This window comes from Mycteria americana, chromosome 1 (assembly GCF_035582795.1).
Source record: "Mycteria americana isolate JAX WOST 10 ecotype Jacksonville Zoo and Gardens chromosome 1, USCA_MyAme_1.0, whole genome shotgun sequence".
In the NCBI taxonomy this organism is placed as follows: Eukaryota; Metazoa; Chordata; class Aves; order Ciconiiformes; family Ciconiidae; genus Mycteria; species Mycteria americana.
The window spans coordinates 178,094,751-178,122,055 of record NC_134365.1 but is presented as its reverse complement, the minus strand read 5'-3'; the positions used below and the strand labels follow the sequence as shown (position 1 = coordinate 178,122,055).

The 27,305-nt window shown below is 35.6% G+C and overlaps 1 protein-coding gene across 2 annotated transcripts in view; it reads left to right on the top strand.

The window, feature by feature from the left end:
• The window catches only part of KLHL1 (kelch like family member 1), a 251,190-nt gene that overhangs the window by 68,920 nt on the left and 154,965 nt on the right, over positions 1–27,305 (top strand). For both annotated transcript variants that reach the window (XM_075491973.1, XM_075491972.1), the window contains one exon: positions 10,624–10,760. In XM_075491973.1, the coding sequence (XP_075348088.1) occupies positions 10,624–10,760 (137 nt within the window). The remainder of the gene's footprint in view (positions 1–10,623; positions 10,761–27,305) is intronic.

Here is a 27,305-nt window from a genome sequence, read left to right as displayed (position 1 = left end):
TAATTTGTGTCCAGTTTTACATCCGTATGTATCACTGAAATCAAATAAAAAGATTTTTTCAGAAATAATGAGAATTTTGTTGTTCCTTCTTGACAGTTACTTGGCCTATTTTTGCTTTTCATATTTTTAAACACAGGTGAGGTAAAAAAAAAAATTCAATGTCTGAATCTACATTCTTAAACTGACAGAAAAAATACTTATTAGATACATAGAAACATTCCACAATTGGTAGAATTTGCCCTGTTTAATATAGATGATATAAAATATACATTTTTTATCAATATATTTTTTGCCTGTTTTGAATATTTTGCTAAACTTCATAGTTTGTAGAGAAGGACACAGGGGAAACTGTAAGGTTTTTTATTAGTTTAGTTCATTTTCCTCACTATTTTTAAAACAACTGTTCATATTTGTATGCCCACCTTTCCGTAGTAAATTTAATTTCGCATTTGTCATTTCAATTCTGCAGTATATCTAAATCCTTCTGGAGCTAGAAAAATACCTTAATAAGAAGATTTACCATGAAATAATAGCCAAAATCTTATTTAGATTTTCCATAAACCTTGAGACAACTTTACATTTGATTTTCTACTTCTCTGTAGTCTGCAGTCAAAAGACCAAATCTCAAAGAACTGGCAAAAACAACTGCTGAATTATGTAGAATTGAAATGATTCTTTTCTGAATAATTTTGTCCAACAGGATAAAATGAAGTGAAGGGTGTTCTGAATTTTCTTTTTTTTTTTTTTTTAATAGTGTTTATTCTATGTTGTTTTAGACAGATGTGGCTGGACAAGCACAAGACAAAGCTGTTTATTTTTACTGTGGCTGTTACAATCCTAGAATATAATTTAATTTGGAAGAGACCTTCTAGAGTCTGATTCAACTCCCCCTGCTCAAAGCAGGGTCAAGTCCAAGGTTAGATTAGGCCATTGAGGGTCATACCCAGTTAGTTTTTAAACATCATAACTTGTGGAGGTTCCTCGCTTGGCAGCCTGTTCCAGTTTTTGATTATCCTCACTGTCTTCAGTGATCCAGCATTTGGCTTCTAGGCAAATTTGCTCCATGATCATCTTGGTGAGGCAAACCAGTCTATAGTTACCCACATCTTCCTTCTTGAGGATGGACATGGAAATGGTCTTTTTCAGTCTTCAGAAACCTCTTGCAATTGGCATGATCTGTTAAAGATAAAGAGAGTGGCCTTTCAGTGACATTGTTGAGCTCCCTCAACCATTGCTCCTTGAACATCTCCTCTCTGGTCCCAAGCACTCGTGTATGTCCAATTCGCTTAACTGCAGCCTCAGTACATCTTCCTCTATTGTGAGTGATACCCCACAGATCGTGCCACTAGGCATAGGGACCTGAGAGGCCTGAAAGCAGACCATGCTGAAAAAAAAAGAAAAACGACTGAGCCAAAGAAAGCTTTATTGAGCAGCGGACAAAAATTTTCCATAGTCTACCTTTTGCTGCCAAGGTAATTATAGAAACCCCTCTTTCCCACTACATCCCATGCTAACTTCATCTGCACCTGACCTTTGGGCCTCCCTAATTCCATATTTGCATGTTGGGGCAATGTCTCTGTATTTCTCCCAGGTCATTCATCCCTGCTTTGACCTTCCATGTACTCCCTTTTTGCATTTGACTTCGATAGAAGTCACTTCTGACATCCAGGGTTGTAATTTGCTATTCATTTTAGTAACTTCTCTCAGGATCCATTGTCTTAAATTCCATTGTCTCATGGTCACTGCAGCCCAGTTTGCCATCAGATTTCACATGTCCTTTTTTTTTCCAGATTTGTCAGGAGAAGATACAACAAAGTGCCTTCTCTAATTAAAGTTTTTTTCCAAAGTAGGCTAGATAATATTTATTTTGCATTCCTGAGAACATATAAAAAGCCTGCTAGCAGAGGACAATGCATGATCAGTATTTGAGGAGTTTTTAAATTCGATACTTCATGATAGGTAGAAGTTTGGTAGAACATTCCCTGTACAAAGTTCATAAAATCTTATCCTAGATAAAATGAACCCTCATTTTAAAATCCAAGTAAAACATATTACAAGCCATAGCTTATACTAAATGTTACAAAATAATAAATACAAACTACTCAAAATTATTGCCTTAAAAATAACCATTTTCACATATTTTCTCTTTTTAATAGAATAATTTCAGAAAATGCAATAGATTTAATATGCTACAATGTAGTACAATAAGAATCACTTTCAGAAAACCAGGGCAAAACTTTCTACATTTTTCAATAAAAAGTATGAAAGTGATATTTTTCTTCATTTTCCTCTGATTTAGAACAAATCAAAACAAAACAATAGCATAAAAACCAAGTGCAGAAAAATGTTTTATGTAATAATGTAGTCTCAATGTATCTATTTCTATAAAAGTAAAAATTCAGTTAAGAAATGCCAGTATATTGCATTGAACAAAGTGAAAGACACCAAAAATAGTTACACTGCCATTGGTTCTTGTGCATCTCTCCAGACCTCTCCACAGTTCATAATCACTGTGTCAGTTCTGGTTTCATTCCTGATAGTACTTGCTCTTTTTTCCCCTCTTCTCCAATCACATATCTTGATTATGTCCTTTGATGATCTGTTTAAATAACTTTTTATCTGGAGGAGAAGTTATTGCTGTGCCATAAAATCTCTAAAACCTGATACTTTTATAGGAAGAATGTCAGGTAAGCTCTGATCATAGCCTGAATGCTGCCAAGTTAATTTTTGTCATTGGTGTTGGGTTTTGGTATTTCATTATGGGGTTTTTTTCTCCCCCAAAATGGGAGAAAGTCAAATTAGAAGGGAGATCATAAAACATAATCACTGAGCTTTAGTTCCCTGCTTGGAAGCACCAAACTCTCAATCTTATTATAGCTGCTTTTCACTGTTCGGGTGACTCAAACAGATTTAAAGTTATAATGTGCTTAAGCTTTTTGTTGGCTCCTGAACATCCATTTTGCCCATGATGGTAACTGGTGAGTGATCACCCTGTCCTTATCTTGACCCACAAGATTTTGGGTTTTTTTTCCTTCCCCTGTCCAGCTGAGGAGGGGGAGTGATAGAGCGGCTTGGTGGGCACCTGGTGTCCAGCCAGGGTCAACCCACCACACATCTTGATAAATTTAATAAAACTCTTTCAACAAACTGTAATTAATGTTCCCCTTCTTTAGTTCTGTAAGGAGAGGAGCCATCTTTTTCAATGTATTTTGAGTGTCACTATGGAGAGGTAAAGTTTAAGAAAAAAACAGTATCAATAAAATGAAAAAAATGAATGGAGACAGTTAAGCCGAAAGGAGAGATGAAAGGATAAAGAACAAGGCAGAGAAGGAAAGACAGTTTAAAGGCAGGGGGTGAAAGAAGCAGAATGCACAATATACAGTCCTAAGACTCAGCTTGTTTTCTTGCATTAGTCAGTAACAGATGCTCGTGGAAAGCGCACAGTATAACCAGTACATCTGCCCTGTGTTCACTCCCGGATATCTATAATTAGGGTTTGAGGAACTTCCCAAGTCAAACATTACGTCTAAACTGTGGTGTTTAAGACAACCTACTGTCCATGAGTTTAAAAACAAATTATTCAAGTAATGTGGTTGAGACAGAACAACAACAACAAAAATTCCTGCTATCAGAGGGAAAGCAGCAAGGCAATTTAGATAAGCTTTTAATATTAACCTTGATTGATAACTTTTTTTTTAAGAAGAAGGAGTAGTAGATAAAGAATATTTCCTGATACTGAGAATGGGATTAATATTTTCAAAGGGATTTTTGTGATCTCAACAAGGAACTCTTCTCGTTTTATTTGTACCTTTTTCAGATATAAAAGATCTTAAGTTCATACAATTGAGTATGTACCAGTTAAAGATTTTGTACATGCAGAAATGGGCCTTGAGTTTTGAAGATCATTTCTGAGAATTTGAAGTTGGTTATCCAGTTGAGTTTTGGTTTTGACATGGCCGTGTGTCTAGTCTCATTGTAATCAATGGAGATCCATAGCTTAAGTTACCTAAACACCTGTGTCTGGTTGTGGTGGGTTGACCTTGGCTGAATGCCAGGTGCCCACCAAGCCACTCTATCACTCCCCTCCTCAGCAGGATAAGGGAAGAAAATAAGATGGAAAAGTTCATGGGTCAAGATAAGGACAGGGAGATCACTCACCAATTACCATCAAGGGCAAAACAGACTTGACTTGAGGGAAATTGATTTAATGTAATGCCAGTTAATAACAGAGTAGAATAGTTAGGAAAAAAACCCAAAACTAAGAACACCTTCCCCCAAGGCCTCCCTTCTTCCCGGGCTCAGCTTCACTCCTGACTCTTCTACTTCCTTCCCCTGAACAGTGCAGGGGGACGGGGAATGGGGGTTGTGGTCAGTTCATCACGTGTTACCGCTGCTGCTCCTTCCTCCTCACACTCTTCTCCTCCTCCAGCACAGGATCTCTCCCACAGCAGACAGTCCTTCACTAATTTCTCCAGTGTGGGTTTTTCCCACGGGCTGTAGTTCTTTACGAACTGCTCCAGCATGGGTCCTTTCCACGGGGTGCAGTCCTTCAGGAACAGATTGCTCCAGTGTGGGGTCCCCTGTGGGCCACAGGTCCTGCCAGCAAACCTGCTTCTGCATGGGCTCCTCTCCATGGGCCGCAGCTCCTGTCAGGAGCCTGCTCCAGCATGGGCTCTTCATGGGCTGCAAATTCCTTCAGGACACATATCCACCTGCTGCAGTGTGGGATATTCCACAGGCTGCAGGGTGGATATCTGCTCCAACATGGTCTTCCAAGGGCTGCAGGGAGACAATCTGCTTCAGCATGGACTGGATCTCTGCTCCAGTGTGCCTGAAGCACCTCCTCCCCCTCCTTCTTCTCTCACCTTGGTGTCTGCAGGGCTGTTTCTCTCACATTTTCTCATTCCTCTCTTACAGCTGCTGTTGCACAGCATTTCTTACCCTTTCTTAAATATGCTCAAAGAGTTATAGCGAATGGAGTTACATCAGCCTGGTGAACAGTCACCAGTGGGGTTCCCCAGGGCTCAATTTTAGGGCCAGTGCTCTTTAATGTTTTTATAAATGATCTGGACACAGGAATCGAATATACATTAAGTAAGTTTGCTGATGATACTAAATTAGGAGGAGGTGTGACTCCCTCAAGGTAGAGAGGCCTTACAGAGAGATCTGGATAGACTAGATAGAGCTGGGCAATCACCAGCTGTATGAAATCTAACAAGAGCAAGTGCCAGATTCTGCACCTGGGATGGAGTAATCCTGGTTATACATACAAACTGGGGGACAAGAGGCTGGAGAACAGCCCCGTGGAAAGAGATCTGGGGGTCTGGGTTGATGGCAAGTTGAATATGAGTCCACAGTGTGGGCTGGCAGCCAAAAGGATCATCTGTGTCCTGGGGTGCATCAAGCACAGTATAGCTAGCCGGGCGAGGGAGGTGATTGTCCCACTCGACACTGCACTGGTGTGGCCCCACCTCGAGTACTGTGTGCAGTTTTTGGTGCCTCAATATAAGAAGGACACCAAACATGTAGAGTGTGTCCAGGGGGACAGCGGAGGGGGAGGTGCTGATCTCCTCTCTCTGGTGACCAGCGATAGGACACGAGGAGATGGAATGAAGCTGCGTTAGGGGAAGTTCAGATTGGACATTAGGAAACAGTTCTTCACTGAGAGGGTGGTTGGTCACTGGCACAGGCTCCCCAGGGAAGTGGTCATGGCACCAAGCCTGTCAGAGTTCAAGGAGTGTCTGGACGATGGTCTTAGTCATATGATTTAGTTTTAGGCAGTCCTGAGAGGAGCAAGGAGTTTACTCAATGGTCATTACAGGTCCCTTCCAACTTGAGATATTCCATGATTCTATTAAACTAGAGTACTAATGCTATTACTTTATGGAGTGCAAGTAGGTGCAGTAACTGAAATGGACTTTGAAGGGTGAAAGAAACAAGCATAAGATGTCTTAGGAAGAAAGTAAAAAGCAATGTTCGGCTGCCTAGTCTCTCCTGAGATGCCTTGGAGTACCCTGCCTGGCTTTCATCATGTGGTCTAGAAGGGTGCAAGGTTTTCCTAGGCCTGTGCCAGGCCAATGCTGATGAATCAGGTACTCCGAAATCTCTGAAACTGGCACTTAACATCTATGTTTAGGGGATTAATTCCCCTTTCAAATTGAATGGGGTAAAAAAAAAAAAGGGGGAGGCTAAATGAGATAGAATATAAAAATAAAACAAGCAAACAAACAAAATCAGGTAGATGACAGAATAACAAAGGAGGCCATACAAGAGTAACTTGTGTCAGCAAGACCTCACAGCCCGCCATCAAAAAAGGGTTTGAAGATCACACACAAGGATTTGACCAAACTGAGCTCTATGGAGGAATGAGTTGTGAAGATAAATTAATAATGATACTCTATTGTATCATTTTGTACAAAGGAGTTCTAGAATAAAAGAAAAGGATGACAAATATTAGATACTTAAGCAGTCACTTATTCTAATGGCTTCACAGATCTATCGCTGTACTTTCATCAAACCTGATCTCTGTGTTTATGACATTTCTGCTGATAGTTCAAAGAAGCTAAAATTGTACTTTTCCTTCTCCTGCAAGCTTCTTTCCCCTTTTCCTTGTAGAGTTACAGTGAATAGATAAAAGCATTAAGCCTTCAAACAGAGGACCACAGTTGATTGTGTTGTCTTTCTACATTCAAATATGTATGCTATGTCTGAATATGTGGTTTTTCTTCTGGAGAAAAATACTGAGCTCTTCTTTGTATTTGCAACATAATGGATCTTCATCAGCCCTTATCTTCATCACTGTGACATTTTGCCTCTCCTGCCCATTCACAAACATTGAGAAGTTGCTTGGATTCATATTTCTGTCTTCTCTTTTCTTTCATCTTTCTACTGGTTCAAAACAGTACAGAGTTCAAAATACTGGCTGCAATAGCAGGTATCTTCAAAAATGACACAAGGACACAAACTGACATTGGCAAAATGTTTTGGACAATGGACTTTGTTATCAAGTCTGGAAGCTGTGATATGTACATTACTTGCCGTCTCTGGAAAAAACTATAGTTATGGTAGACATTGTGTGTTTGATGGAAATGATGTTGTCAGATTTATGTAACATTTCTGAAAACATTGTGGCAACTTAAGAGATGTAATGAGATGTAAAATTGTGTTTCAGTTTGTACTGTAGAAGAGATAAGGAGCCACTTACTGTATTTACACTTAAATGTCTCGGAGACAGTGAAAAAATGAAAAGAAGATGAAACAAAGAAAGAAGAGAATGGAAACTCAAAAGGCATGGTCCTCAGGGCAAAGAGGGAACGTCACTTAGTGTAGATTACTGGTATCACTTATACTTGTAGCTGTGTGTTGTATAAGAGATTAAAATGGAAGAAAACTATGAGTAAAGACAAAAAAGAAACTTTCTTGTTTCAGGCTTATAAGCTCCTATATGAACTAGCATAATACATGTGGAAAAAAGTTGTGTTATGCCTATGAGTTTTCAGTCCAAGTAACACCTGAGATTCTACTCAGTTGGCAGTAAAATATCATTAGAGCTTGCCTAAAGAATGTAAGTGATCAAGGTTTGTTTCTTTTGTTTGTTTGCTTCTTTTAATTACTAAATGCACCAACAATGTTAAGGGAATTCTGTATCAAAGGTGTATGTGAAAACAGTTGTGAAAATTGCAAGGAAATATTCTATAATAAAAGAAAATAAAATCTGATATTGTAGGATAAAAAAAGTCACAACAGGAATCAGTTATATTCTATATCATAAAAGAAACCAGAAATATATCAGGCTGAATTTAATTGTAGTAAAGGTAGAGAAGTCCCTTAATCTGAAGAAAAGCTTTCTGGGTCCACAAACTAATTTTTAGCTATGAGTTACCTGCTATGATTCTCAAGGATGAAAGAGTTTATTATGTATTCTCACTGCTAGATCAGTAGTTGAAAAAAGGTGACATCCTGAGACACCTGATCTTTCATGATGAACCTTTAAACCAAGATTTAGAGCTGTTTGGAGCCTTCTGAGCTACAAAAAGCAGTAGATCATTATGAATTAATTGATCCCTTTGATTTCTCACTTTTCATTTTCTATCTCAACACTGGAACACAATTAAGATTTACGAAAGGTGTCACCTTTCAGAATTAAGTGTAATTAGCAAGTTCCTTTCACTTCACTTCAGCCTGTGAAGCACTTCCCAAAGTAAAAGTTTGTGTCTTGAAATCAGTTAAATTTTTGGTTATATTTGGTTGATGAAATAGCTGATTAATTATTTCTATTAACTATTGATTAACATAAGGGAGTTAAAAAAAAATCCTCTTTCTTTATCATTCTGTTCAAAAACTTGTCTTGCTTGTTTAGATGAGCTGCTACTTCACAGAATCTTTCTGCTCACCTAAGCCAGCTTCTTTAACAGGTGGTGCAAACCAGTAGGGATAAACGTGTAAGTAAAATGGGTAGTGCTGAGGACCTGACATCTGTATTAAATATTTTTCAGGGTTTTTCACTTTGCACTGGATCTTGTCTGGTCCTGTAGACTGAATCCTCATTTGCAGCTGGAATCTATTAGATAGCTTCTTTGAATTTCCTCACCCCAGAATAATCCATGAGACAAATTGTGGAAAATCACAGATTTTTGTAGAAGTTTGTGGAAGAGGTGTAATCCTTCTGTTATTTATTTTCTGTCCTCCCTCTGTTTTGTTATCTTTGAGTTGAGAATACATATACAAGAAGATTATATAATGAATAATGTCTGAACATAAATGATACACATTACAAGTATAAGATACTACTGTTTAAAAATATTTCAGTTGATCATTAACTAGTGCATTAAAATTCCTGTTCATTAATTTGTCCATTGGTTTTGATGCAGCAAAGGATTTTGGCTTTGCTTTTAGCAAGACTCATAGTTGAATTTAAATAGTGGTTAATAAATCTGAAGCAACAGCTGATGCAAAATGCTCTCAAATGGAAATCTTAATCACAGACCTAAATTACATCTCTGCTAGCTGTGAGAGATTTTATCTCATAGAAAATCAACAATTTGTCCTGTTTTTTCCTTTCTGCTGTGATTTTTTTTTTTTTAAATCAAGCATCTAATAACAATGAATCAAGTCACTTATAAATAAGTGGTCAGAAAAAGTATTTGAAGAAGAGTTATAAGATTTTTAGTTATCCAGAATTGTATGGTTATCTTGGTTGACTAAATACACACTTGTGATACTCAGTTGAGATAATAAACAAACAAAAAACCATAAAAGTAAATGATCCTTGGTGAAAAAAAAAAAAATAGTGAATTAGGACTCTCTAGAGGTAGCAACAAAGTATATTTCTAAATTCATCTTTTTGTAGCCATCTATTTTTATTAGTTACATGAATATAAATGTGAACTGTTTATAAATTAGGAACTTTACTTCTAAAGTTCATGATTGCTAGAGTTGAACATAACACAAGAAGTGATAAAACTACTACACCTAATTAGTCATTGCCCATCGTTTGAGTCAGAGTAAAGATCATATATATGTTCTCAAGCTGCCCTGCTTGCAGGTAAAATATAGTAGCTTAAAGCTCTGTAAAATTATGAAGCCAATTCAAACTGTCATATTTTACTTCGCTGTTCGGATGAGCTAAGAGAGCAAAAGCAATCAATTACCACACTGACTGATAGGTGGTAACTTGTTATTCTTCAGTATCTTTTTTTTTTTTTTTTTTCCCCTTGGACAAAATACTTAACTATATACAAATGGCTAAATATTTTCTCCTGGTTTCCAAGTTCTCCAGTTGTGATTCTTGTGTCTTTTATCAATGTGTTTATAAATTATGTTTTCAAATTAAGCCAGAAATGTGACCATCTTTTATGGAAGCGTGTGGTACACTATTTATAGCTGTACCACATTTCTAGCTTGAGATCATCTGTGAATATTCAGTCTTAACAAAATCATAATATTACTGTAGATGGTATTTAGAAAAATGCCTTAGCTTAAGGCCCCAGTAATGACAATCATACCTGATACTTGCTGTGGTTTTGATTTATCTGAATCAGATCACCAAACAAGCCATGCACATCTTGTAAGAATTTTGAAATTATTTTCCTTTGGAAATGTTTTTTAACAAAAACATTGCATTACACCATGATTTTTTTTTTTTTTAAGTGAATAGCATGTTAAGCTACTAACAGTTTTACTGAAGGTTAAAGGATTGTGTAAAGTTACATACTATTAATAAAGTTTATAAAAAATAGGCCTTTAAGAATGAAGAGTACCTCCAGAGTATGAAATGTGTTTCACTAATAAGTTGTCTTTGATACTGAGAGGTTATCTTGTTAACAATTGGGACATCTGTGTGATTGGAAAATTATCAGAAAGACTGAGAGCTAATTTCTATGTCTGTTTTATAGTCATATGCTAATGTGCCACTTGGTTCATATCACAGGAAGCAAAAACAAATTAGAATTAAATGTCATGCTGTATTTGGCTGCCTACATGCATTAATAATATATAGCTACTGGTAATTTATAATTACTATATAAATATGTTTTTTAAAAAGTTTGGTTTGGTTTTTTTAATATATTAAATTTCTAATACATACATCAATGTAAATGACACCAGTTTCTAACTTTTTTGCAGACTTGTCCTCAGTTCTGTCTCTGACTACTTTGCTGCCATGTTTACAAGTGATGTTTGTGAAGCCAAGCAAGAAGAGATCAAAATGGAAGGTATAGACCCCAATGCACTGTGGGATCTTGTTCAGTTTGCATATACAGGTATTGTACTGCATATGTTATACTTCCTATAGAGAAAGTTGTTGATAGTTTTGTTTGCTACATGCCAATGAATTATATTTATTTTCTAAATATTTTTTTCTTTTTAATCTCAGTCAATCAAAACACTTATTTACCATTTCTAGGGCTGAATTCAGATTTCTATCTCTTATCTGCAAACTGTTATATTTTTCAGGCTTGATAAGTACATGAGGACAGTCTAGAAAATTATATATTTTTCTTGGTTTTCAAATACTTAAAAAGTGTGCCTCATATGCACGATTCAGATTACATGAGATCATTGAAGGAACAGCTGTATTTTTTGAAGAATAGCCCTATATTACTGTCTTAGTCAGATTTCAGTTTAAATAATTACATAAATCATTTAAAATTTTAAATAATAAAACATTTGAGCTGGACGCTGTCACTTTCATTTCCTGTTATAGGCTAGTTCTCTGTTGTGTAATGTAAATTTATGAATGACTCATCATTCAGAGTTAATAACTCAGAACTTCCTTCTGAACAGTTATTACATTTTAATGCATAATAGATTTGGTTTTTATCCTTCTTAAACAAGCTGTTATGCACAATGTATCTGAAGTGCATTAATATGAAAGAATACTAAAGATACAAAATAAAGTAATTAAAAAAGAGGAAATGCCAATAACAAGATTTGTAGTCTGAATTTGTCTCCCCTTGCCTATGAATCATGTAAGTATAAAATATATGGTGTTTTCTATTTCTGTTTCCTAAAAGACATCCTCATATCGTTCAAATTAACAGTATTTTATCATGATGTTTCTATTGAATATTTGATTTTAGCTTCAATTGTAAATGGATAGCCCATACCCTGCAGTTTTAATCCTCTCTAAATACACATATATTAATTTAATCATACGTTACTGTTTGCTTTGATATATTTAATCAGGATATGTGCTGTTTATTTTATGACATAATAACTTTACCGCCTTAATAGGAAACAGAAACTGCAAATAAACATATTTTAAGTTAAAATAGTCTTTTTGAGAATCATATTTGAGAAATTCAGGTTCTAGGAATGTCAGACCATCTTTGCTTATATAGTACTCTACATGTTCAAAGGGTAGTGCCTACTCCCTTTAGTTGTGGTTTTGCCGTTCAGGAATGTACATCATCCAGAGGATTTCAAGCTAGAGATCCATGAAATGAAGAACATGTAAGTAGTTCTCATCAAGCATGAGAAGGATACAATCTGATTACTAGGTATGAGTGTAAAATGAATGGCACAGCAATACCAGGGCAAAATCGAGAATACCTTGGTGCAGAATGGCAAAAGACCTTATTGGTAGCATTAAATCATTCTGTAAGAGGAAGGTAAGAGGAAGAGGAGGGAAGAGGAAGATGAGGGACAGTGCTGTTCCCCTGGGAACAAAACTGGAAGTACTGAAGTACTGCATGGTTATTTTGCCTCAGTTTTCACTAAAATATCACATGCAAACACACAGCACAGTTAATATTGACAACAAAAGATAGCCTGTAAGTGTAGATTAAGAAAGAGATACAGAAGGAAGAAAAAAAATACTTAACCATTTTCAATATGAATGAAGCTATCTCAGAACTTTATTGGTTATCTCTGAGAACTTTGGAGACTGGATGAGGTAATGAAAAACTAGAAAAAGCAGACTCCTTCCACTTTCTGCAAAAGATTAAGATTTTCAGCTGCTTTACTCTCCATGATTTGTCTATGTCTTGTGATGTAGATGTCTCTCTTTATTATATGAGGTGGAAAATTTGGAGTTGTCTTCTTGTGGTTAGGTAATTAAGGACCAGCCTTTGCAAATGGATGAACTCTAGAGGTAGTGTAATTCCAGTGTTTTCTAATTTCTCTCATATGAATTTGTATCTGTAATGTTCTTTCATTTAAATGGTAACATAAAGCCCAAACTACCTTAAAAATGGCAACATTATGTGCCATATGTGTAATGTCACCTTGAAGAATTAGAAACTTAATGTGGTAACAAAGGTCTCTAGTTTCTGTCACTTGCAGTGGTAATTGTGCATTATCCTTTCAGTTCTAACCCATTTCAGAGACCAAATAAGACTTAAAAAATGTCTACTTAAGTTCACACTTGAAAAGGAAGTTTCACAAGTACTTGCTGACAAGAGAAGAGTGATGAGATTCAGGAAACATGAGTTCATTTTGCATGCTAAAAGAGAACGTATCGGGTGCCATGGACAATTCTGGTTTTGATTACTTTGTCTTGCATTTCTGTTCTTGCAGGTTCTTTGTCCTGACTTATTCTGATTTATCCTGATTTATTCTCAGCTTGTGTCCTTATCTCTTGAAATCCATGTTAGATTATTTCTTTCTCTATTCCTTTTCTCTGCATCAGATGTCTTTATCAAACTCCTAAATTTCCCAGCTACAGTTATGATAGTAAATTAAACATTTGCAGGCATTGGAGTTATCTATATTGATCCTGGCAGTTTTAGCCAAATCCAACTAGCAATCTCTCTAACGAACTTTGTGTGTAGCCTGGATATGCAGGCTTGTCATAAATGTGGCCGTCCTTGTGCAGAGGGCAAGAGCATTCAACAGCGCTATGGACAATTCCGTGATAACTCACAGGTGATCAGAGAATTCTTAGAACATGGTGACAAGCTTGTTCAGTTTACTGAGATTAAACTTTTTTAATTTTTAATTTTAATTTTTTAATTTTTTTAATTTTACTTTTTTAATTTTAACTCTTTGCTCCTTTGTTAATCGTTCTATTTTCCCATATTCTTTGCCAGATCAAAACTTGTCCCCTCAAATGTTAATTTTTTTCCCTTCCTTTCCCTTTCCTTTCCATCACCTCTCATGATTTCTCTAGCTTCATAGTTTCTTATCTCTTTTCTTGCCCTCTTACCACCAGTCTAGTTCATGCCCCCTTTTCTTTTGAGTCAGTTCACTTCCTTCTTTGTGCTGCATGGATGTGAGCAATGGGAACACTGGCAAGTAAAGGAAATAGGCACTGTTCTGATACCCAGCAGTGTAGCAGTCAGCAGAAATTCCTGGTCAGCCTTTTAATCTGTAATCTGGAGCATACATAGTCTGGACAGAATAGCTGGAGAATTTGGCTGCCAAATTCCAATTACTGACTGCACAATACGTGAAAAGGTTTTCAGCAACTCATGTCTGATCTCTTTATTCTTTTACCCCAGGAATAGCAATCTATTTTGACAAATGGGCAGTTGTTCACTCGTCTTCCATTTTCTTTTTCCTGTCACTACCTCCTTAAAAAAAAAAAAAATTCACATACAGTTGCTGCTGTTAGAGAGAAGTTTTTCCCTGGGGACAACTGAACATTTCAGGAAAATACAGCTGAACATGGGCTTGTTTGCAAAAACTTAGAAGTTAAGAATATTACCCTGCAAATATTTTTAGATGTGATTTTAAAAAGGGAACCATTTCCACATTATATTAACTGTAATTCAGTCAGGTTTATATTTTTTAGATTCTAGTGAAATTATTTCATTTTTGCTGTGAATCATGCATATTCAGTAGTAGTTCAAGAAGGGTAAAATATGCATATCTATGAAAAGTATTACTATAGATAAAAGTATACCCATACCAGACCCTTCAGTTCCAGCAATAAAATCAAATACTGTTGCAAAATATCAGAATTAAAGTTTAGTGAAGGGGAGGTTTTGTACATCAGAGACCTAAAGAAAGATAGGTATATTTATCTGAAAGAGAGTTGTTAACGTCCTCTATATCCATCAGTACAAAAAAGGGAATAATATTAATTTGGTAACTAGTTACATGTTGCTCTTTGTATCTTCAATTTTTCCTTTTAACTCCTGTTAATTATAATAGTTCTTACCTGTGTTTCCAGAAACACCCATATGCTTCTGAAAGGACATGATTTTCTGGACAGAATTTCTGAAGTCACTGTTCAGTGCCATTTCCTCTAAATCATTGAAATAGGTGATAACTCCAGTTTGTTCAAAACAACAAAATATTATTGCCTGCTTTTTAAAAATCATTAATAAATGTTCTTTCTTTTGTCCCTTTCTAAACACATTCTGTAACTGTGGGTAGATGAGCCTCTGTATCGGGCCAGATCATAAATGCATTAACTCAGAGACTTGCCAGTAATACCTGATAGTAGATATTTGGTAGCATGTTATGAATAGTCATAATTTCTCTGGCATGTCTTCCTAGCTTCCAGCTTTATGGAACGTAAGTTCATCTACTTCGGTAGTCAGTGATCAAATGTGAATTTGTCTAATCCTTTTGAAAGCATGTATAGTTTCAGCCTCTACATCATACTGTGGTAGTAAGTTAAACTCTGTAAAATATATTATTTACTTTGGTATTTCCAAATTTGCTGTCTGATAATTTTGTTTGTTTTCTCATAGTTTCTGCTTATGTGAGAAATAACAAATAATCATTCCTTTCACCTCATTTGTGCAAATCATTACTTTATCTGTTGCTATTGTACACAATAAACCCTCATTTAGCAGATTTCTTACTAATATAATTGACAGCGTAAAAAACAAGAAACATGCAACACGGAGAGTAAAGTTCATCCATGCCAAAATCAACATTTATTACCACCATATATAACGTATTCGTAGACTCCCTTTGGCATAATTGATCTTGGTTTGGGCCAGCATGGAAAGGTTGGTCACTGCTTGACAACCCCTTTGATATTATCTTTTGTTATTCTAAGCATTCAGTAAGAAGAAACAAACAAACCAAAACCGAATTAAACCATCAGTAAGATAGTTGGACTTTTATAATTTCAGTTCTGCAACTCAATGCATTTTGAATCTGGTCAGAAACATCCTAAATATTATTAGGGAGGTGAACATTTTATGTTAGAACATATTTTTATTCCAGTTTTAAAAGAAGATAAATATAAGGGTAAAAATATATTTTTGGTGTGAATGTGTTTTTGAAGCTTTTCTAAAGCTGGTAGGTTTTATTATTATAATCTCCTTTAAATATGTAATTTCTGAATACAAATGTACTTTTCCCAGGAGTTTTAGAATATGGGATATGAAAGCTGCTTCCCTTTTTCAGTAATGAGAAAACCTAAAGAAATCTTGAAAACTATTCATGATTGTAGGTCTCAATCGTTTAAAATAAATTAAAAAAAATAGTTTTACTGAAAATGTAAAAGAAAGTGAATAGATCTTACTTATTTCAAAATTAGGCTATTTTCCTATGTTTATTTAAAACTTACATTGGAATTTAATTACATTTATGATAAAGCAGAATTCTGATATAGGAGAGAATCAGAATTCCTTTACCCCATGAACTAAAGATAATATTTTGCTACCATCATATTAGCTTCCATAAGCCTTTCTATCATTCTTCATTGTTTATTTATTAGATTTAAATCTTTTAAACAAACATTTTTTAAGGGAAAATGTTCAATCTTCTTTGACCTAATTAAAAAGTAGCATTTTTTCCATATTTGGTTTTGTATTTAATAATTAAAAAAGTTTTCTGTTACAATAGATCCTAAAGAATTTTATTTATCTATATAGATGTAAAAGATATAGATATGTAAACAAAGTTTATATGTAGAGATCAAATATATATGCATATTTTTTAAAATAAACTTCTTTGATGCCCTACAAAATAAAGGCTACATTTATTTTCAATATGTCCCATTTTCATGGTGACATTGTGTTCGTTTATTATCAAGAACAATTTCTTGTATACACTTTGAGCCTTTAAAAAAGCTTACCGTGTAAAAAGTAACTTAATAATATCTCAATGGGAGGCAAAGAAAAAGTATCCAGGTAGCAACACTAGTGAATTTAATTTAGGGAAAAAAAAAAAAAAAAAAAAAGATGTGTATTGTCTCTGCCAATTGTGTGAAGTCAGGATATTACTTACTTTACAAAGGAAAATGAATATTTTAAACTCTAATCAACTTCAGGAAGAGCTTGCCATCTATGAGAATTCAGTATATTAAATAAATCCAGTCATGTTTTTGAGGCTATACTTATGAGTAAAGTCGGACAAATGCTTAAGTAAGATACAATGTTAATTTATTTTTTGCTTGCTTCACTTTTTTTTAAACTTTTTTTTCTTCTTTTAAAATAGGCAGTACTTTTGGATTTTTTTCTTTTTTTTTTTTTTCTTCTTAAAGAAAACATTACTCTGTTAAATAAAGGAGTCACAGTACTTAATTATATTATGAAAGGCTTTATACAATGGTAAATTGTCCTCTCTGTATCTCCTAAATAGGTAGATGACGGAGTTATGACACACTGTGAAGCTGGACTGTGCTCACTCATTTATAAGCAAATAGCATTATAAATAATTGGCAAGGTAGAATTACATGGTGACCAGCAGAGCATCAGGTCCTGTACAGCCTCGATAAGAGCTGCCCCTAAGTGAAGGCAGCAGTCCATCTAAGAGTAGTAACAGGAAGACAGAAAATTAGACTGCCAAAAATACTGATTTAAAGATAGTAAAAGGTGTTAAAGTTTCTGTGAAGAGGCAGCATGACTAATTATAAAGTTAATGTGATAGATGTACCTATAAAGCACAATTTGATTAAAGCTGAAAAAATTGAGATGCGTAAAAATATGTACTCTAAACTCTGTGTTAGATGGGCTTGGGGGTTCTTTTGGAAGTGGTTTTTGTTTTATATATAAGGATTATAACTGAATAACAAATTTGTAAATAAATTAATAAGGTAGTGGCTGCATATTGTTTTATCTGAAATAAGCACAAAGTTTTCTAATTACATAAGCTAAATTAGAATGAATTACAAGTTGTGTAATTCAAATTATATAGATAAGTGATGTAGACTTATTAATAAAATGCTGTATCGAAATTATGTGCTTCTTGTAGTTTGCATAGATTCACAAGGGCAAACCACAAAGGTTTTCCCACTGTTTTTTTGTGGAGGATATATTTAACCAGTAAAAATATGCAACTTCAATACAAGGTACAAGTTCAGTCTATCCACATGTTGCTGCATTTGATTGGTTTATTCAAACAAAGTACAGTTCATCTGTGATAGAACTATAACTTCAGAGGAAACAAAGCTTCCTCATTTGCATGCCTGTTAAACGTCTCAGGTGAGCCAGCTGAGGAACTCTGAAGCCAACACTTACGTGCAATGGCTATGCAGAAAGTATGTCTCATTTTTCAAGCAGCAAGATGATGGATAGCAGAAAATCTAGGATTGAGATCCTAGTGCCCTGGGATACATGGATATGTATTCTTTGATCTTTTTAGAGTTCAAGACAAGCAGTAATGCGGAAGAGTATTTCTTTACCTCATTTTCTTAGGTGATGCTTCTTTCTTGATCTTAAAACTTGAGTTTTCATTATTTTCAATTATGCTTAAATATTTTAGATAGGACTGGAAGTAGAGATTGAGCTTCTGCTATTTTGCTGCCATTGGTGACTCTGGGAGCCTTCCTTTGAAGTTACAACAGAGCTGTGAAGTTACTATAGATTTCCTCGGACTGCATTGGTCTATCTAATTAGTATGCATTCCCAACAGTGATCAGAAGAATAGGCTGGTGCTTTCATACCGTTAATGAAACTAAAAAGCAAAAATCAGTTAACTAATAGAAAACAAAAAATCCTTGATTTATTTATGCACATCTGAAAAAAAGAAATACAGCGTGGATCATACATGGAAGAGGTTCAAGCCCTGCTGCATAGCTTTTAATTAGATTTTATTTGGGGGATTCTTTAATTAAAGGACTGTCAAGTGTCTCCTCTGTCAGTGTTATATCTAATAACACACACAGGGCAGACAGCAGGGATGTAGCAAGAAAGAAACTGTCTTTAAGCCCAAGGACCCTTAGGTTCCTTCAGAACAGAAGATTTATTAATTAAATATCCCAGAGAAGTTTGGGGTTTGGTTTTGTTTTTTTCTCTTTTTTTGGGGGGGGTGGGGGGGGTGGGGTGTGTTTTGGGTTTTCTTATTGCTGAAACTCAGTTGTCTATACAAATAAACAGTAAGAATGATACTTAGCATAGTTTTGGCCTGTGCCAGTTTGTAGTTTTCATACAGACCAGGGGTTATCGCAGCCACAGGATTGTTCTCCAACATGCAGTCTGAAAGTGACTACCATGGTTTGGAGGATGACAATTTAGTGTATAACTGAGGTCATTTCATTCCAATTAGCCTCAGTGCTAGAGGGAAGTCCTAGACAAGCTTAACTTAATAGATATAATGTAAGGCTGTATGTATATTAATTAAAGGCATCCGCTCAGACAAACAATCCTTGGCTCTTAGGTGATGGTAGCTTGTTTACAGTGAGTCAGGCTACTCCCCTCTAGGAGATACTCATTGCATTGAGGACTGGAGTGACCCCTGATACTGTGCATATCATGAAGGTCTTTGCCTCTACCTCTGTGACATATTGAGGAATTTCAAGATTTGTTTGTTCTGTGGTATCATGTTAGAGACCCCTGTGAACGTAGACCATCTCTATCTAGCACTTTTTGCAGGAGACTATTACCTGCTGTTGTCCCACTACATTTGCTCTACCATGTACTTGATGGTTGACTTTGCACTTTCACAGAATAAGCCCTTGTGAATTTCCATTCACTTCAGATGGGAGATCTATTGTTCCAGGAACTCTGGGAAGAGTGATAAAAGGACAAGTTAAGGTAATTGAATTGACCTGGAAGACTTTGTTAGCCATTGTGTAATGGTGAGTACAGAAAAATGGTCGTAAGTCATACCAGATGGTGGTAGACCTTGAATAAACTTAAATTCTGGATATGGAAGATCTCCTGTGAGGTTCTGTTCCAGGAGCAGATACTTGCCATAAACTCTTTTTTTTCAGGAGTCAATAAAGAGAGAGTTGCAATTACCCAAAGAAACCTTGTTTATCAGGGTTGCTCCAGTTTAGGAAGTGGGAAGGTGATAGTGATCTGATGATCTGCAAAGCCATCACTGAGATTATCTGTCCACAGATGTTCTGCGTTGACTACACTTCCGAGATCATACGGACCTTTGGTCTAGTTAACTTTCTTACTAGTGCCAGAGCTATTGACAAGATTCATATTTTCATATAGTGATCCTCATTAAGTTCTTGTTTATGCATCAACAAAACCTTAGTGCAACACCAAGGATTATTCCTGGATTGAATTATCAGCTATATTATCTATATGTACAATGCAAGAATCTTCCAAAGTTCCTCACTCTAACTGTAGAACTACACTGACATCCTCCTCCACCCGTGGATGTCAGCCTGCTCGGAATCAGATACCTTTCTACACTGAATGTCTTTCTGATCCTGAAACAAACTGTGGGCTTTCATGTAATTCAGGACTGTGGGAAAGATCTTCATAGACCCATTTAGCTTAACCAACTGCAGAGACTGACTGCCTCCTTAATTTTTTTTTTTTTTTGAACAAACCCTGCTCTGAGGATCTTGTGTCCAGCTGGAGCAGATGTTTTCCATTCCAGTCACTGAAACACTAAGTCCTTGCTCCTTTCTGGAGTTATACAGTAAAATGAACTGTTACTGTTCCTCCTTTTACCCAGGATACTTCATTAAGGGACAAAATTCGCAATTATGTATTAGGAACCAGCTGTTTTCTCATTCTTTTGATGCAGCATATGAGAATTGCTTGGAAAAGAGCTCCGAACTGGATATCCATAAATTTTGAGTATTCAGAATGATCAAGACTGTTACAGGGAGATAGCTAGTGACTGTCTCCTTGTACTGTGCTGAAACCTGCTGCTCCTGAGAAGTCAGTCAGAATAAATTCAGGAAGCTGTAGGTATGGAGGGGGAGAATGGTTAGACTGAGTGCTTTGCAAGGTGCATTTTTAAAGGTGTCCCTTGCTGTGTTCAAAGTTCTCCATCTCCAAAGAGAGAATAAACCAAACACTGAACATTAATATAGGACGTGCCTGAAAAGTGAGAGGGTTCGTTTGAGTGGTGTGCCATCCCCTTGCGTTGTCATCTGGTGCATGCCATGCTGTTGCCTAAGTAGCATCAGTGAAGTGATCAGACAGGCTGCTATAACACAGACTACCTCTTCAATGTGCTTCTTTCTGGAGTTCCTGCAGTGGAGACGTGTACCCGTATCCACTCTGCTGAGCCCAGCTGCATAGCTGTGTATCCACAGTTCCGAAAGAAAGCAAAAAATTCGGGAGAATCACAATGGCAGTTTGTGAAAGAGGTCCTCATCTTTCACGCATTTCTCTGCTCCTGTCCCTGCATTGTAAAATGTACCTTCGTTCCCTTTCTGTGGGAGTGGGCGACTGGAATCACACAGTCACTGTGCTGAAATGTACCCACAGAACAAGATGCAACTGAAATACTCATTTCTTCCAGCAGTGGAATCCAGCCCAAAGCAAAGCAGATTTCCTTAGGCTGTAAGGTGGACTCAAGAAAAAATCTTGTGTTGGCAACTGATGCCTCCATCTCTGTAACCTTTTGTTCTTTAAGCGTGGATTTGAACTGCTCTGTGCTACCATAGCACAAGCTGCCAAATCATTGCCTGAGAAGTTGAGAAGCTTATTCTGGCAGAGGTGAGTATTCCTGCTTCTGAGCTAGCTTCAGATGTGGAGAATAAAATACTTCAAACCTGAAAGCTGAGCTCCTTTGTCCTTGAGACATTTTTTCCTTTTTGTTTCTTTTTCCTTTTTTTTTCCCCCCAGAGGTCAGGACTTGATTGTGTTCAGTGTAATAGAAAGGCTGTATCTGACTGAGATATAGATACTGAGAGTGTGTATTGTGTGGTTTTGAGAGCAGCAAAAAGACCTGTGTGAGGCAGGTCATTTGGGAGAGTTCTGGAAGCCTGGGCAGCGTGCTGGAAGCTAAAGGCGATACACTCCCCTTCATACCATCAACAGAAAGTGACCATTGGAATAAAATCTCCCTGAAATGTACCTAGTATTCAGTAGAAGTCTTTTGGAACAAGATTTCCCCACCCTCCTCAGTATGAAGTTTGCTTTTGTTTACAAAAGTAAATTCCCAGAGTGGTTTTCAATGGGTGCAGCATGATGAGCAGGACCTACAGTCTGGAAGCAAACCCAAATATTGGAGTACATTGACTAAAAAAAATTAAGGGAAATTAAGGCCTTATAGCTGAAATGAGCTTTTGGGAATAATTGTTGTCATCTCCCACCCTATTTAGTTTATGACTGCAAGATTTGTGCTGTTGGAAATTTAGTTAGTAAATCCTGTTTATATTTGTGTATTTTTGAGGTAACCTTTATCTTGGGATTTTTTCTTTGTTTGTTTTAACCTGTGAGTTTGTATTCCTCTCTATAATAAACACTAAGCTTAAAATTGCCCAATATGATGACTGTATAATAGTTGAATTATTGGTGCTGTAATTATTAATATATTGATCATCTATGCATGTACAAACTAGTAATATTTAGCAAATAATACCAACAATGAAATTCATATTTTAACAATTTTTCTATAGCCAATGGAAAAACATGTCTTCAGGTGTGTTTGAGAGCACTAACGTATCTTTCTTCACAGTTTATAAAAATTATTTTTTATAATATAAAATACAGCTAAAATGTTATTGGTTTAACTCCTAAACACAGCTAAATTATTTATTTACCTATAATTATTTATAGCTAAAATTATTTATTGGGTTTACTCCTGTTATTTGTATGTATAACTTACAGGTGACTAAGTTCAAATATCTTAAGGTGAGCTAAGGCATATGAATGACAATTGCTTCATAAGGAGAAAGTAGCATCTTAATGCCTCTAAAAACCTGATATTTATAAGTCAGCAGACAAATTTTCTTTAAAAACGCAGCATTTCAATTATACAAGAGAGGTGTTTTGGGTTTTGTTTTTTTTTTCAGATCAGGAGGTGAAAAGGTACCACATCATGGCATATTTTGGCTAATATACTTTTCTGATCTTTAGCCAGACATTTGCAAGAAGGTTCCTGCTCAGGGGGGATTTTAATTTGTTAATAGGATTTCCTTATCGCTCTGCAATGTTCTAATTTTCCGCGCCATTGAAATACAGTGGACTTTGGCAGTACTCACAAATGACCACGTGATTACGCCAGCTTAGTCAGCTTACTCAAACAAAGATGTAGCAATATTAGGGTGTAAATAATCGTACAGTTTTTTAAAAGGGTGAAGCTATTTCATTTATAAGAATTCTCCTATTACTGTGATGGAGGCATTTTCATTTTTGGCAAGCTACATATGTTTATGGCTGCAGGATTATTTATGAAATTATTTTTTACACATCATAATACTTAAATATAAATTCCATATAAAAATGTTATTTAAAATGACAAATTCCTGTAATTTTGAAGTCATGTTTGGTAATGAAGAATTTAAAAGCTGGCACCATAACTGACGATGCAATCGAGTATCTAATCACAGTCGAAGTTTATATATCTGAATCAAGTGAATGCTTTCCTGATTTTAACTTTAAATGTTTTTAGCGATTATTTCATAGAAATGTAAATTAAAATTACTTAAAAATATATATTTTAAGTCCGCTGTGTGAAGAGGAGTTAAAATTAGTTGAATAGTTGAATTTTCAATAGCTTTTCAATAGCTGAATTTTATCCACAGGGATTAAAAAAGAGATGTTGTATGAACAGAAAATAAATCTTTTCCAGTAAGATCACTCAATTTAGTTTGGAGTTGAGGGGCATTGAAGTTGTTCAGGACAGGAAAAGTTTTCTGTTAAGAAAAAATTTTTTTCCCTAGGGGAAAAAATAATTTTCCTAGCAAAGTCATATGGTTTAACTAGTCTTTTATTTATGGTGACTGATACCAGAATGGCTGCCAAAAAATCAAGTGATTCATCAGCACCATCAAGTAGACACACCTTTGGGTCATACATACTTTTGGGGTTAATTTGTATTTGGTTTAGGTTTTAGCTGCTAGTATGTAAGATGAATAGTCTGATAATAGGGAATGGGCAGATCCTAAGTTTATTCCCCAATTTACATTGCACTATCTGTTTGTGTAGGAGACTACTTCCTTTTGGGGTAGTATTTATTTGTTTATTTGAATATCTACATTAAAAAAATGGCTGCCTTTCTGAATAGTCACTGATGCTAAATGCCAAACTGTGAGGAAATAAACACGATCAGCCATAGAGTGCCTGTCTTCCTCACCTGCAGCTGATGACCATGGTCTGCAGCAAATTATTAATAGAAAATAAAGAAGAGTTTGATCAGGAGAAGCCTCTGGAAAGTGAACATACTGTCTGTTATGTTTTCTTTTCTGAAAACAACTTCACCTTTGTGAAAGGTGTGGGAGATGATACAATGTAGAATTTATCTTTTAAAGCATAGGTCAAAATCAAAATCTTAACATTCACTTCAGAAATCAGCTGGAGACTAAAAGATGTTCTGCTACAGAGAAAATACTTTTTATTGCGTTCTTCATTGGCTGCTATTCATGGATGGACATAAGAGGTGATTACTACACATTATGTCATTACCAGGATTTGACAGTAATAGAGAGAATGATCATCAGAATTGGAACCAAAGAGTGTTTAAAGGGTGTAAAGCTTTTCCAGACACTTCATCACCTGATACCTGATGATTCCGATGATTCCAGTACTGTATGTTTGGGAGCAGATGAACTTAATTCATATCAGCAAATACAAACACCAACAGTGTCTCAGTAAATCAAATGAAGGTGCCCCTTTTATAGTTAAAAGCAAGAAATAGCCACTCATAGGGAGTGACTAATCTCATGCTAAAGCAGATGACTAAAACAGGGCAGGTGAAAACTGCTGTAATGCCTCATATTTCTCTCCATTGACTGTAAAAGGAGATCTCAGATGATTTGTTCAGGTGGCTAGCTGGCAGATACTTAAAATTTGGTAAGATTAATGATAAGCAATGCCAAAAAGGTCTGTTATAGCAGTAGGAAGCATCACACCTTTTTTATAAGCTTTTTCTAATCTTCACTGGAATTTGATTCTGTTTCAAAAAAGCAATTTCTTCATGTAACCATAATTGTAAGAAATTCATCTACTATGCAAAATCTGAATAAATATTATCTTGATACCATTTACTGCCTTTATTTTAAAAAATTGAGACCTAATAGAGAAGCTGGTTCCTACAACTGGTTAGCCTATGGAAATAATTCCATTCAGAAACTCTTCAACACTGCAACACAACTGATCAAGAAACACAAAATGGAAATGTTAAAAAGATAAATACCTGATTAAAAGGAATTAGTTCTAGCCTTTGTTTCTAATTCCTTGACACTTCCCATGGCTTCACTGGTGCACCCTTGCTCACAGCTGTCTTAGGAATGTTGAAGAGTCTTGCTATGAATGGATAAATGTGTAATTACAAGAGAGAAAAAAATTACTGTGCAGATGAGGTAAAATGATATTACCATGTGTTACAGATCTGGGTTAAAATTTGTTGCTTATGCACAGAGCACGTGAGCAGTACCTGCTAAGTGGTCCCACCATATTTGTATTGATACCCATTGGTCAATAGCTGGGAGGCTGATTCCTGAGACACACACTGACCTTATTAATGTCATGCAAAGGTGGTCAAAGATTCAGTGATTCCCTATACACAAAATTAATTGTAAAAGTGTAGCCTAAGGAGTAGAAGAAAGAATAAAAGCAAAAGATAAGTTTTTTTAAAAAAAAGAAGAAAAAAATCCCAAGACTGTCTCTTAACTTGGAAAAAGATTTAGCAAAAGAATAAAGATATCAGGGAATTTTTATATATTATCTCTGCTTCACATTTGGTAATGAGGAAATAAAATTTATGTATTCATTATAAGAATGCATCCTAAAGACAGGCATTTTAATTTCTGCATAAGCAATACACATAAAATTTGTCACAAATAGAACTATAATTTAGAATAACAATTAGAATCCATTAAAGTGCTTTTGATTGTTTTTTCTCATATATTTTTTTCATCCTAATTAATGTAACACAAAATGAGATTTTAAGCTTTGGTTAATTTGTTTTGCTCAGGCTGAAGTACTTGTGCATGCTCCTTATTGCATAAAAATGTGAAGGGGAGGCGAATTGAAGAAGCAGTAACATTAATGCCCCCTTGAATACCCTATTAAGCATTTTTTAACAGGTGCTTGGATCTTCTAATTGTCGATATGAAACTGTCTGAAGAGTTGACATTGTATATACTGAGCCTCTTAACAGCTTTTTTTGCAAACTCTGACCATGCTAAACACTTGATATCCCAGAGAACTTTGCATAAAAATGTCACAGCACCCTTCTGAAAAGGTGAATACAGCCCTTGTGACCAAGGTGTCTTGATGTTTAAAGATGAAGATAAGTAAGACTTGGAAAGCATTTAGATGGATTAGATGCTTATCTACTATTGAAGCTAATGCTTTGTAAAAACGGGATCCTGGAGAGCCCTATCCTACTTCTTATCATGTTTGTGCAGAAAAAAAAAAAAACAAAAAACAAAAAAACCAAACAAAAAAGGCAGGATAAGACAGTACTGAAAGAAAGACACACAGTAAACTCCTCTTTAGCTCAAGCTGAGTGTAATTTTCTAGCTCTTATCCTAGATATATTAAGTAGTAAATTGGTGTTTCTGAATTTAGTTAAAAATAAATCAAGCTGTAATATATTCATATCCCCAGGTATCCCAGAAACCATTGTATGTTTCCTCCCTTGATTAATATGTAAGGCAGAAACTTCACTCTCTTCCATAAAAATGTGAAGGATCTCCTTCAAAATGGTCATGTTGGTTACATAAAGAAATAAATAATTTATAAAGCAGATAATAATTTTTATTGACTTAAACTTATTTTAATCCTACTAGTACCCAGGTTTTCCTTACAGATAACAGAAAATGTCTTCAGTTTGAAAATAAACAGATTGATGTGGCTTCAACTGTTTCCTTTGGGTTCTTCTCCTAAGACTACATTTAGTGATAAAAAGCCAAACTGTGACATTATTACCTTTCTTCGTAAAGGGAGGTGATTCTTTCAAACCTTATGTCATTCTGCAAACGTTATCTGGATCAGCTTTGTAGGGCTAGAGACTTCTTTGAGCTTGTTTTTGAAAAACAAATAGCGTATAAGAAAAGGAGATTTAAAACTCCATTTTTCTAATTTTGTTTCCACCAGCACATTTCTCAGTCAATCTACTTTTCACAGCTGTTTTGCACATTTTTATTTTTCTTCCTTCTGGTACTGGGATGATCAGTTTTAACCTGAAAACAACTATCTTTTGATAGCTTCCACATGACACAGTGGAACTATATTCTAGATAATGAGTAGTGTGTTGAGCCACTGGTTACCTGCAAGCCTGCAGCAAATGTGGGAGTGTCATTGATAAATATATGGGTCAGCCAATGTGCCTTCTGACCACATTGTATAAACACGTGGTGGACAGAAATGATGAGAAAAAGTCAGATAACATGAAGAGAAACTCATATGACATTAATAGCTGCATAAAAATAAGCAGAGGAAAACCACTGAAATCATGCTGTGTACTTGATCTGATGCTTTGACCTTTGCAAAAGGGTGTATTATAACTAAATATAGTAAAGTGTAACTTCCTAGTTTCCATCTTATATTAAAAGCTCCAGATACAGTGAAAGAAGGAGAAAAGGTCAGATCTGC